The following is an 11,503-nucleotide window of genomic DNA, read 5'->3' as shown; positions in this document are numbered from 1 at the left end:
TCCAAACTCAAGTATGAAACTAACTATATCCCCTGCTACAAAAAATTAATTTAAAAATACCTCTGGAGAATCCTTCATAATCTAGTGACAGTAACGGTCATAATCTAGAACAACTCTGAGCATAACTGTAATCCAAATTTAGAAATAACAATGCTTATCTCCTTATTGATGAGATACAGTAACTGAGTACAAATAGATCCAAATTAAAAAATAAAAAAGATAAATACTGGATATTCTAATTTAAACATTGAGGAAAACATGGTGCTATACCTTTAACACCAACATTTAAGACAGACACTTGGACTACATGGTTTTTATACCTCCAAACTATTAACAGTAGATGCCTTTCATATTTAATAGAGCTTTATTACAAGTGGATACAACTTTATTGCCAACAGAGAAAGGCTATATAAAAAAATCCAGTGCAAAATAAAAGCACCCTACAAAATTTGCATTTCTGTTCCCATTGACAGGCATTTAGATCTTGCAAGAACAACCGTGATTTCAGTGACTTCAAAGCAGTTACTCACTGACAGGATTTGCTGGAATTTTAGCTGTTGAATTCAAAGAAAAGAAATGGGAGACTCATTGTCTGAGAGATGCAAAAATGAATACAAAATGTATTAACACAATACAAAACGAACATACATGAAATAGTTTTGTTTCCTGGTGCATCAGATTTTCAAATTAATTTTATAAAATTTACATATTTAATGAAATGATTTATCATTGGGGAAAACACAGTTCTTTAGTTCAAGTTTATATTAACTATAAATATCTAAAGACAGGAAAGATACTCTTCAAGTTGGTGTGCCTTACTTCCCCATCCTTTATGTCTTCTGCTCTTTGCCTTTTGGTGAAAACATCACGGCATAAGGCTGCCGTCTTTTTGGACGTTGACAGGGAGCAAGATCTTCTTTAATATATCCTTAAAAGAACAAATCTGAGGTAAGAAATACAATCTAAAAACATGTGTATAACTTCAGTTTCATTTTTTGTTTACCTTCAAGAAATAACCTGTATTTTTTTTTCTTTTTTTTTTTTTTTTTTTTTTTTTTTTTTGGTAGCACCTGGTTCTCACTTGACAAGAGGTGAGAGATCCCAGGATGCAGTAGCATTAATGAAAACACTAAGCTGCTTTCTAGTAAATGACTGCATTGTAATGCAACACAGACAGATAATACTGAAGAGAATGAAAACTATGAATTGTTCATCTATTCAAAACCAAATTGCATTTTTCATTGTCCTTTCTACAGATTTTACATAACGTAGGAGTAACAAAATATGTAAGTACTGCAAATTCAGTTGACTAATAAAAATAACTTTTAAAAATATATTTCCTAGTCATACAGATGAAACTTAAGGCACATGTGCTTTGTGGGTCTAAATAGTACATCTCTTTGTTTTGAGGGCATTCTTATTCACTAAAGACTTGCCCATCTGGAAAAAGTCAAACGTGAACCTACAGATCAAATAGACCTTGAAAGCTCTCTGATAGAAAAGCGTACAGAAAATTTCTATAATATGTTTAACTTAGCGAACACTGAGAGTAAGCAGATATTTTATGCAAATCAGTTACAGCATCTGGCTTTTGTCAAATCCTTACTGTTTATCAGCACTAACATCCGCTGACGTGAGAGGAGTAGATTCCTACTTCATAGCTGGAAAATGCTTTCTATGCAACTCAGTTATTTAAAAACCCACTACTGGTTCAAGATACCAGTAAGTAGAAAATACATCCTTTGTACCCCACTACTTCTGAGTGACAGCTGCAATGGCTGATCATGGGAACTCCCTCTGGTGTTTTGGTGTTCTTGCTGTGCTCTTATATAATATGGCTTTTTAACAAGAGAGGGATGATGTAAAGCCTGCCTCTGACGTGCTGTTGAAGACAATTAATAACTGAACAGATCTTAACTCAGATAGCTAAGATAAGCAGATAAGCAGATAGCTAAGAAGCTAATTTTAACAACGTTGCAAGCAGATTCCAAATGGTTACTAACAGACAATCTCACGAACAGGATGTCTTAATTGCTTGAAGTTATAAATGGACATGCCTAGCTGAGGTCAGCTTTCACATCGGTCGGAACAGGTAAAAAGTGACCAGGTTGCAAGAGGAAGGACTATGTTTTGTTCATCTTGAAAGATAACGATCAAGAACCAAAGGCAGTTCTAAAGTGATGAGAACTCTCTCATTACTCACAGTAAAGGAGGAATGGATTAGCCCCAGCCAAGCCCTAACTGGATACACAAGAGAGGAAAGAGATTACCCCCAAAGAAAGCACTGATTCAGCAGCATTCCTGAGGTGTAGGCTAGCTGGACCGAGGGATTCCCTTTCCCTTATGTGATATCACAGACAAATAGATAGGAGGAGAAACCAAACAAACCATAAAGCCCCAAAACAAGCAAACAAAAAACCATAAATAAACAAAAAAACACCACCACCACAAACCACGAACCATTTTCCTGAAGACTGAAGGCCAACCAAGCCTGAGGCAGTTAGGCCCAAGCCTACGTCTGAGGAAGCTTAACAGCCTGCAAGTTCAGTAACTAGGTTTAACCTTTTGCAGTAAATATTTAAGTAGTGGGGACTTGATTAGGGCTTCAAGAAGAAATTTGACATTTGAACTCCACAGCAGCGGGGGGAGGCTTAAAGTTATGAACACCATGTTTGAAATGCACATATTCCTTGGAAATACAACTTGAAATTTAAACAAACTCAACTCAGTACATCTTCATTAAGTGGTACGATGTGCTCTACAAAAGGTATGTAAGTCTCTAAAAATCAAGGCACTCTATTCTGAAAGATTAAGGATGATACTGTAACACTATCACGTAAGAATACACATATATCTCTGGATACATTTTCCTATGCCTGAAACTGTTAGGAGAACAGATAAAAATAAGATTAACCTTTCACAACTAATAACATATACACTAATAAAGACATAAGTAACTCAAAAAGAGTTCATATAGGGCTTCTTAACTCCGTTTCACCACTTCTGAAGAAATGTACATACAGTACAGTACAAACTCACTGTGTTTTAAAGTCATTAGTGAAAACTCATTGTTAGACCAAGCTCCAAGATTTAGATAAACTATTTAGGGAAGAACAATCTTCTGTGCAAATAGGAGTCAAAAACCAGCTTTTGAGTGTCACTAACATCCAAGGCATATGTGTTAAAAACTAATCACATCAATGTTTCCATTATCATATGATATTATGGAGCTCTAAAGATACAGATAAAGGAGGTCAACACTGCCGCCTGTTTTTCTCTCCTCAGTAAGCAAAATCTCTCAGCCTTCACCCCTGAAAATGTCCCTGCTCTTGCTTTGGTTCAAAGATACGTTGGGTTTCAAGTTCTATGAACATTCCAATTTTTTTATCCTCTCTTTATCTAGGCTCTGAGGAAGTTTCCTTATACTTCTAAGTAACATACGAGCTGCTTAAAAAATATAGTAGTTATTCAAAATAATGGTTTCCAATATGAAGTTCAACAAGATTGGGTGAGAAAGCTGCTTTATGAAACAGAGGTAATTTCAAGGGACTATTTTAGGGAAAAAAAACCAAAAACCAAACAGCTTTAAAAAGTCCTTTGTAAGCCTTTTTTGCACAAACCTCTTTCGACACAAGTTTGGGTAGAAGGAAATCCAACCTCCCAGAAATTTTCAGGTGTATTTGGAGGAATGTAGCGAAATCTGTGTCTTGAACAGGAAGCTAGTTTCTTTTCTCTCTCTTCTTCTGGAATGTCTGCATAATACTGAATGTTAAGAAAGAAGAGTATTCCAAGTTAAGAAATGCATACATATAGAGCAACTGCTTTACACAATGACATCATTGTTAATCACTGTTTGTTGACACTTATCTAAAAATAATGGTGAAGACAGCCATGAGTAGAGATTTGTTATCCAAGTGACAAACATCTGGCTGCTATCCTAAAAGTTTACCAAATTTACAGATTAAGTATAACCTTATAGTGGCAAGTTTGTTAGCTCTATATCTTTTAACTTACCACAGGTACAAGGTTTAGGCACATGTATAATTACTTCTGTCATCTGTTTTACTGACTGATCTTACCAAGCTACATAGCACAGATGTTAAAATAGATGGGAATTTTCTAATAAACTAAGTTTCAGCTCACATCTACAAATAAAATAGAAACATGAAACTAGAAAATCTACACTGCTAAATTATTGCCAGTGTCTAAATCTACAGCATTAACAGCAAATGTAAGTCAAAATGCTTCCTGCTTTAGTACTCCCAAATTAGGAGTGCATAAAGAGCTGGTTTAACTAGCTAACAGTGGGACACCAGAAACTACCTGCTAGTGGGGCATTCTCTAGAGCAAGGGTGTCAAACTCATTGTCACCGGGGACCACATCAGCCTAGGAGTAGTTACATTTACACTGTCCTAAAATTACATTCGGCCCTCTGAAGGCAACCGCAAGGCTGATGTGGCTCCCGGTGAAAATGAGTTTGACACTCCTGGTCTAGACTGTGCAGTAAATTGGCTAGCTACTCCTTTATCCCTGTCAGCTGTGTTGGGGGCTGCACTGAGAAAGACATCTAGACTCTCCAAACTTCTTTGCTGGGCATTCTCATGAGCAGCGTCATGGAAAAACAGTGAGGTTTGTAAAGTTTTCTACTGTTTTAGTTTGTGATTCTAGTTAGCATCTCCTAAAAATAGCAATTTGGCACTGAGATATCATAGAGTACCAAAATATTTTCAAGGCTGAAGGCACTGTTTGATTCAAGTGACTAGCCAACAGGCACAGTATGGATCGCAAAAGAAACCTGGCCTCATAAAAGTGGTAAAACAATTGTGCTGAAATGATAGTGTTATGATTCAAAAAGGCAAACTTGAGTTTAAAACCTCATTCTGCCAGCTGGAAAGTGATCTAGAGTCTGAAACAGGAAAGGAACAGAATACTTCTGTCAACAGAGATTACCTCCTGTCTCCATCTACTGGTAGTATTTCAGAAAACCTACTTATTTGGAATAGTAAAGTACACTAGTAAATTCATTTTTCCTAATAGATGGCAGGCAAAATATAAAACAGGCATAAAAATCCTCCTCCCCAAAATCACGAGATATAAATACTGATGATTACGTAGACAGAAGAGTAATCAGAGCTCTGAAAATGTCAGTGACAAACCTGCCTCAACTAGGAATAGCAGACTTATTACATCTTGTCATTCTGTATTTTGTGGGGACTGCAGCTCTGCCTGAAACTGAGGTACATTTTCTTCCCCCTCCCCCTAATCAATTCAGGTTTCTTCCTGTTCTACAAAGTGTGACACCAGAACATATTCTGCTCTTGGAGCCCTTACTAGTTCAGGAATCTGATCTACTAACATGTGGGTCTCCTGGTCAAGAACAGAGATTGAGGTTATTAGCAGGTAGTACCCAAAATTTCAGATTACTGGTCTGTCTCCTACAAAGCCCTGGTTCACAGCATAAACTGCCAGTTCCACAGAAAATATACAGGAATGGTTATGAACCCTCAGTAAAAGGTTCTTCAAAATATATTGTGCACTAAGCCCAGGTTACTCCCACAGTCTTGACAGCAGAACCCCTTGCAGTCACTGAATTTGGAGACAGTTTGAAAATGTTTGCTACTGTTTTATACAACATCCCCTTAAACAGGAAAAAAGCCTGTGACCAGGACCAGAAACTTAAGTGGGTATCAGTAGCTCAGAGACTGAGCCAGATAGAGTTGGGTCACTGTTATGCAGTTGGACTTCAGAGACCCAGCTGGAAAAATGTCTGTGATGTTCAGTTAAAAATCTAGAGACTAATGAAAGAAGAGGAATGGGTAATTATCATCTAGTACACATCCATTTTCACTGGTAAAAGTCAAGAATTTAGATAGCATTAAGTCAACAAAATTAATTATAAGAATTCTACAGTATCTTTGTAAACCAAACAGATTAATAGACAAATCTTATTTAAGGATAATTAGCAGTGTGCCTTACGCTTGTCCTTTAAACAGCTTGGAATTTTAGAAATCAGCCTACTAAAAATTTGCAGTGTCCCATATTTTTTTAATTAAAATGTTTAAGATTGGTGTGGAACATAATGGACCAAACAATGAAAAAATACAGTATAGTTTTGTCAGAACAGAAAATCAAATGACAAATCAATGATCAAGCTATGTATGTATTAAAAATGAACTAGGAAGTAACTTTTTAAAAATTTTGTTGTGGCTCGTTTAGAAATCTATTGAAATTTACAAAAATGAGTGCTATATGTCTGCTAAATAGCAAAAACAACTCTCAGTTGTTTTCCAGATCGATCTCACTATCCACACCATTTTCAACCCTCAGAAAACATTCAAGCTACACTTTTCAATGTGTAAAAAGATACGCAAGAATCTCATCCTGCAGTATCCTCACTGTAAAAGAATTGTTTACAGAACTCTACAATTTGTAGTCTCAAAAAGAGAACAAATCCTCGAAATGTTCTTCTCATTAGTTTAGCACAAAGTTACTTACGGAGTAATTTCTGTAATCTAAACATATATAAAAACATCTGACTGATTCTTCTACTTATATAAGCCAGTCTTAATAACTGCACTAATGAACATTACTTTTACGAGCTACCAGTAACTCCTACGTATGATCTTTCTCCAATTGCATCACAGTCATAACAAACCAAAACAAGCCATCTTATCAAACGTTCTACACTGTAAAGTGAATTAGATGCTTCCATGAAATGTTAAGATAAGAACTTTAAAGATAAGGACTTTGATATGAGTTTGCTGTGGCACGTGCAAAAGTTCAATCTCTCACACCTCCTCAAATTGTCAGGTAACTCTTCCCGCTCTCATACTGCTCGCAGCATATGGCCAGAAACAATTGACTGGTTTCTACCCACTCTCTATAGATTTCCTTAGACTTTGGAGACTTTTCAAACCTGTGACTAATAAGTAAGCCAAGACTTTTTTAAAGCATCATTTATGCTTTCCTTAATACTCCCCTTTTCTGCAGACATTTCATTCAAAGATGGTTTTATTATGGTGCAATGACACAGCCAAGCATTCCACACATGCTTATCTTCAATGGTGTACATAAAAAACCCAACAACAACAAATGAAAAAACAAACAAACAAAACCCCACACCCAACCCAAACTTTTCTAAAGCTTAATGTAAAGACCTAATATTGTAAAATAGGAGCTGTATATGTTTCCAAACACCATAGTTACCACCCCCTGAAACATCTTGTTTACTTTCAAACTCTTTAAATCAAACACATTTTTGAAAATGGCATATTTGTCTGTAAAACCTAATTATTTCTATTTAATGAGTTTTACCGAAGTTATTTTTTTCATGAATGTGTTTTTGTCAAAAATATACTCTAATAGATTTATTCAGCTAAGTAAATGTGACTTAACTATACAGTGAATAGTAGGATAATCTATGAAAAATGTTGGTTCTATATAGGTGTGGAAAATAAGTGAAAAGATTTCAGAGGATTCATCATTATTCAGTCATCAATCCACACTTCTGGCAAGTCATAATGTATTACATCATTGCCTAATTAACTCCAGCCTGAAAGTCTACTAATGACCAAATGAAACATGTCCTTATTAAAGATGTAATTACTTCAGTACTTTATCTCTATACCAAGTATCTGAAAGCAGTTTAGTAATTTGAAAGGGAGGAAAAAATGTGTGACATAAACCCTAAAATTTCACACTTTTAAAAATGCTGATGTGAACATTTTTGCATGCATTTGTGCATATACACATTGGCACCTATGCTGGTGTGATTACCTGGAAGCGCAGGCATCCCAGAAAACAAGAAGAAAAAAAAAAACAAAACCAAAAACCTCACACAAACACCCCAAACAAACAAAACCAACACCACAAATCAAGACATATCTATATATAGGTACAACAGGACAAGAAACTTACTTATTCCAGTAGCTGTACATTTCAGTTAAGCTTTTGAGCTTAATTTTAGAAATTTGTAACCATTTTTTGACAAGCTAATGTATTTTTTATTAACAAAAATCTTACTGGAACCATAATGTGAGAAATTTCCATCCCCATATAGATAGACCAAAAAAAACCAACCAAACAAAAAAAAAAACCCAAACAAGACTTTCTAAGTTATATGCAGTTACTGCAGTTGAAAACAAACCAACCAACCCAAAACCTGATAAAAACAGCTTTGGTAAACATTTACTTCTCTACTACTGTAGGTGCTGATGATGATACAACCAGATTCATGATTTCAATAGCACTTTCGCACTTAGATATTAGCAGAGTTAGAAGAATGGAAGACTGACCAAATTTTAAAGCATTACTTACCATTTCACATTCCTTACAAGTATGGCCAAGCAATTTTCTCCTTTCTTCTTTTTTTCGAATAACCTCAATATGAGGAAAATCTAACACAGTATTCTTTCTGAAAAACAAAAATGTTTTTACATGATAGCACAGTTATTTCTCCTGCATGTCTGGAAATTTTTGGTTTTTATAACATAATGAAGGAGAGTCTCAAGAAAAGAAAAAAAATATCAGAAAATGCCTGCAAAACCCAGTCATACTACATTTCATAGCTGGGCTATTTTTGTAACTACAACAGTTCCAGTTTTTTCAAATGTAATATGATCTTTTACATAACCAGAGATGTGTCTCCTTATTATGGCTTTCATAGTACGAAAGCAATTACTAGATCAAAATTACTCAAATATAGATCTTCTGTAGAATATTTATTTTGTCCAAGACACAGTTGTGTTTGCACTGATTTCTGCAAGAGGAATGTATGTTGGGGTTCAAGAACAGAATGAATAGATTATTTTCAACTTACCTGCTCACAAAACACTCAACAAGTTTTCATCTACAATGATAACATATGCTGAGGTAAAAAAACCCCAAGATAACAACTATTTAACTGAAGGGCTTAGTATCATTATGAAATGAAGATTCAGACTACCAACGATGATTATACAGAAAAGCAACAGAGGAAGCACTAAGAGGTACATTTGTTAAACATTACTCATTTATTGCCTAGAGGAAGGGGCAAAAATGCCAGAGAAGGTTTTTATTTGTACAAGCAACCCATAGGCTCTTTGCTCATAAACTCATGCATGACCACATGCCTACCAGAAACAACATGGGTTATAAAATATTGCATTCAATAAAATTATAAAAAGCAGAAGAAGCAATCCCTTCTCTTCAGCAAATCCGATAGAAAGGCATCTCAATATGTTTCTTTTTTTCCCGTTAGCCCAGCTTTTATCTACGGCTTTTATCTAATTCACTAGATCTTTACCTGTGCATCTTCAGCTGTTAGTATGTTATGCACAAACACACTTATTTAATGGAAGAACAAGTTCGCTATGGGATATGAAGAGCCTTAAAATGCCTATGTAGAACTAATTACCTTTCATCACTTTTGAAATAGGGCTCCACAAAAGCTTTCTGCTTGGCTTTATCTTGTTTATCCTCATGTTCTGTAAATATACATGCAAAACAAAAAAATACATATCATAAAGGTTAACAGACTGCCTGGAGAAACGTCTGTATAATTATTGCTCAGCTATTAAGAAATACAAAAATGCCATGTACATTCAGCCTGAGAAAACAGATTGAAACAGATACTAAAAGTAATATAGAATTGATTGAACCAGTGATCAAAAAGCACTACTGGAGTAGAAGGAAAACAGCAGCGAGATATATTAAAAAAGGTAAGCAGAATAGCAAAGGAAAGGTCCTTAAAATACAAAATGCTGTAAAATATTTGATAGAACCTAGGATAGGAAGAAGCAAATAATCTGCAGCCAAAAGCTGGTGTTTCCTGTAACAGTCACTTTACTGTACAGCTCCTATGCCATCTTCCATGATACCACCCATATTTCTGTGGTGGCTACATAAATGAACTCCCAAAATAATTTTCATAGTGGTTTATATTATGTCCTCACGATGAATAAATTTTCCCATGAATTTATGAAAAATGAACTCATGGTTTATTTGTCATATTTGTTCCTAGAGAACAGAGCCTGATTTCAAATAAACTTTCGTTGTTTAACCAGGCTAATAAAGACAAAACAAATTATATCCCACTCCTTAGTTTCTTGCTTGCTGCTGTTATTCCTTTATCCTGCTCTTCATCATGAAGAGTTTCTTTTTCATCATGTGCAGGACTATCTTCTTGTAGGCAGGATTCATATTCTTCATAGCTTGTTCGATCAAACATATCTATTAAGGTATCATTCATTTTTTTTTCTTCTCCTATTATAAAAAGCATAATGAACATCTAAATCAGTCTCTCAACAATTTAAGTCAATAAAACATATTAATCTGTATCAAAAGAACTAACACTTGTTTCCCGCTCCAGTATTGCTTAGCTCAACATCAGCAACACATTTATTCTTTCTGCAGCTTCTCTGACAATCTTTTAAATGTGGACAACGCTCATTTATTTTTCATAAAGACAGCTTGATTCAACTTCTAAAAGTCAATTAATTGCAAAATCACTTTGGTATAGCTTTAACCTTAACACTGGATACATGAAATTTTTATTCTTGTAATTATGGAGTTATCCAAGCAGAAGGAAATACTTTCTGTGGGTAGGAGATAGACTAAGGAAATGTGATCAGGTTGCAACAGCTTAAAAAAACAAACCACACCATTAAAAGTCACTGCCCTGCAGCCATGATTCACCTGCCATTCACATTCCACATACCATAAATTAAATGTGAAATAAACACACTTGGATTTATTTTAAATATACTAGTCCTAGTTATATGCCATTAAAAATTAGTCTTCCCATAGAAAGTCTAATATGACAAACAGCAAACTTGCAAAGCTGTTTGTTGTAAGAGTGTTTGTTGCAGGTGAGATCAGAACTGTTATATGGTTAAGTATTTAAGCACTGTAAAAGCATAGTAACTGGCTCTATCTCAGCACAAATCCTATCGAATAAATTAAAAAACCAAAACCAAACAACCAAAAAACCAAACCCAAACAAGTACTGATTCTACTAGGAAACAGACTGATCTTTGTAACCTGCAAAAATATATCAGTGCTGTTTTACTGCAAGACATTTTCTACTATCTACTCATACAGGAGAAAAAATGCCCTTTACTCTTCCTTCCTCCAAAAAAAAGGAAACCAAAGAAAAAAAAAGTCTTACTTGGACTGCTTTCCTGGTTTTGCTCTTGATTCTTCATTTTCAACAGCACACTTTCACTAACATATGTATAATCCATATCAACAGCTTCCCCTCCGACTTTTGACTGAGAACCACCCTAAATAAAAAAAGCAAACATGACAATTGCACTCAGAAGAAACTTGTGTGGTTGGTGTTGTTGTAGATCTGAAATGCTTTCATAACAGTTACTGGCATCTTTTTGGACACTTTCTGTGATGTTTTTCCACAGCAATACCTGCACGATAAAGACGTAAAATCTAGGTAAGAGAACAACATGTTTTGAAAGTCAAATGTGAAACATTATCTGGTAGATTACTTTACCTCATAGGCAAGAAATG

At 35.1% G+C, this 11,503-nt stretch overlaps 1 protein-coding gene across 1 annotated transcript in view; it reads right to left on the bottom strand.

The window, feature by feature from the left end:
* Window positions 1–672: 672 nt before the first annotated feature.
* Window positions 673–11,503, bottom strand: part of RBBP8 (RB binding protein 8, endonuclease) — a 38,216-nt gene continuing 27,385 nt past the window's right edge. The window contains exons 14-19 of the mRNA XM_065628072.1: window positions 11,148–11,262; window positions 10,076–10,243; window positions 9,396–9,465; window positions 8,318–8,414; window positions 3,621–3,762; window positions 673–928 (exon numbers count right to left, since the gene is read on the bottom strand). Coding sequence (XP_065484144.1) covers window positions 831–928; window positions 3,621–3,762; window positions 8,318–8,414; window positions 9,396–9,465; window positions 10,076–10,243; window positions 11,148–11,262 — 690 coding nt within the window. The 3' untranslated portion in view covers window positions 673–830. The remainder of the gene's footprint in view (window positions 929–3,620; window positions 3,763–8,317; window positions 8,415–9,395; window positions 9,466–10,075; window positions 10,244–11,147; window positions 11,263–11,503) is intronic.

The sequence above is a fragment of the Caloenas nicobarica genome, chromosome 2 (assembly GCF_036013445.1).
Source record: "Caloenas nicobarica isolate bCalNic1 chromosome 2, bCalNic1.hap1, whole genome shotgun sequence".
Taxonomy (NCBI): domain Eukaryota; kingdom Metazoa; phylum Chordata; class Aves; order Columbiformes; family Columbidae; genus Caloenas; species Caloenas nicobarica.
Note: the sequence above shows the minus strand (reverse complement) of the source record. Positions and strands in the feature narration are given on the sequence as shown.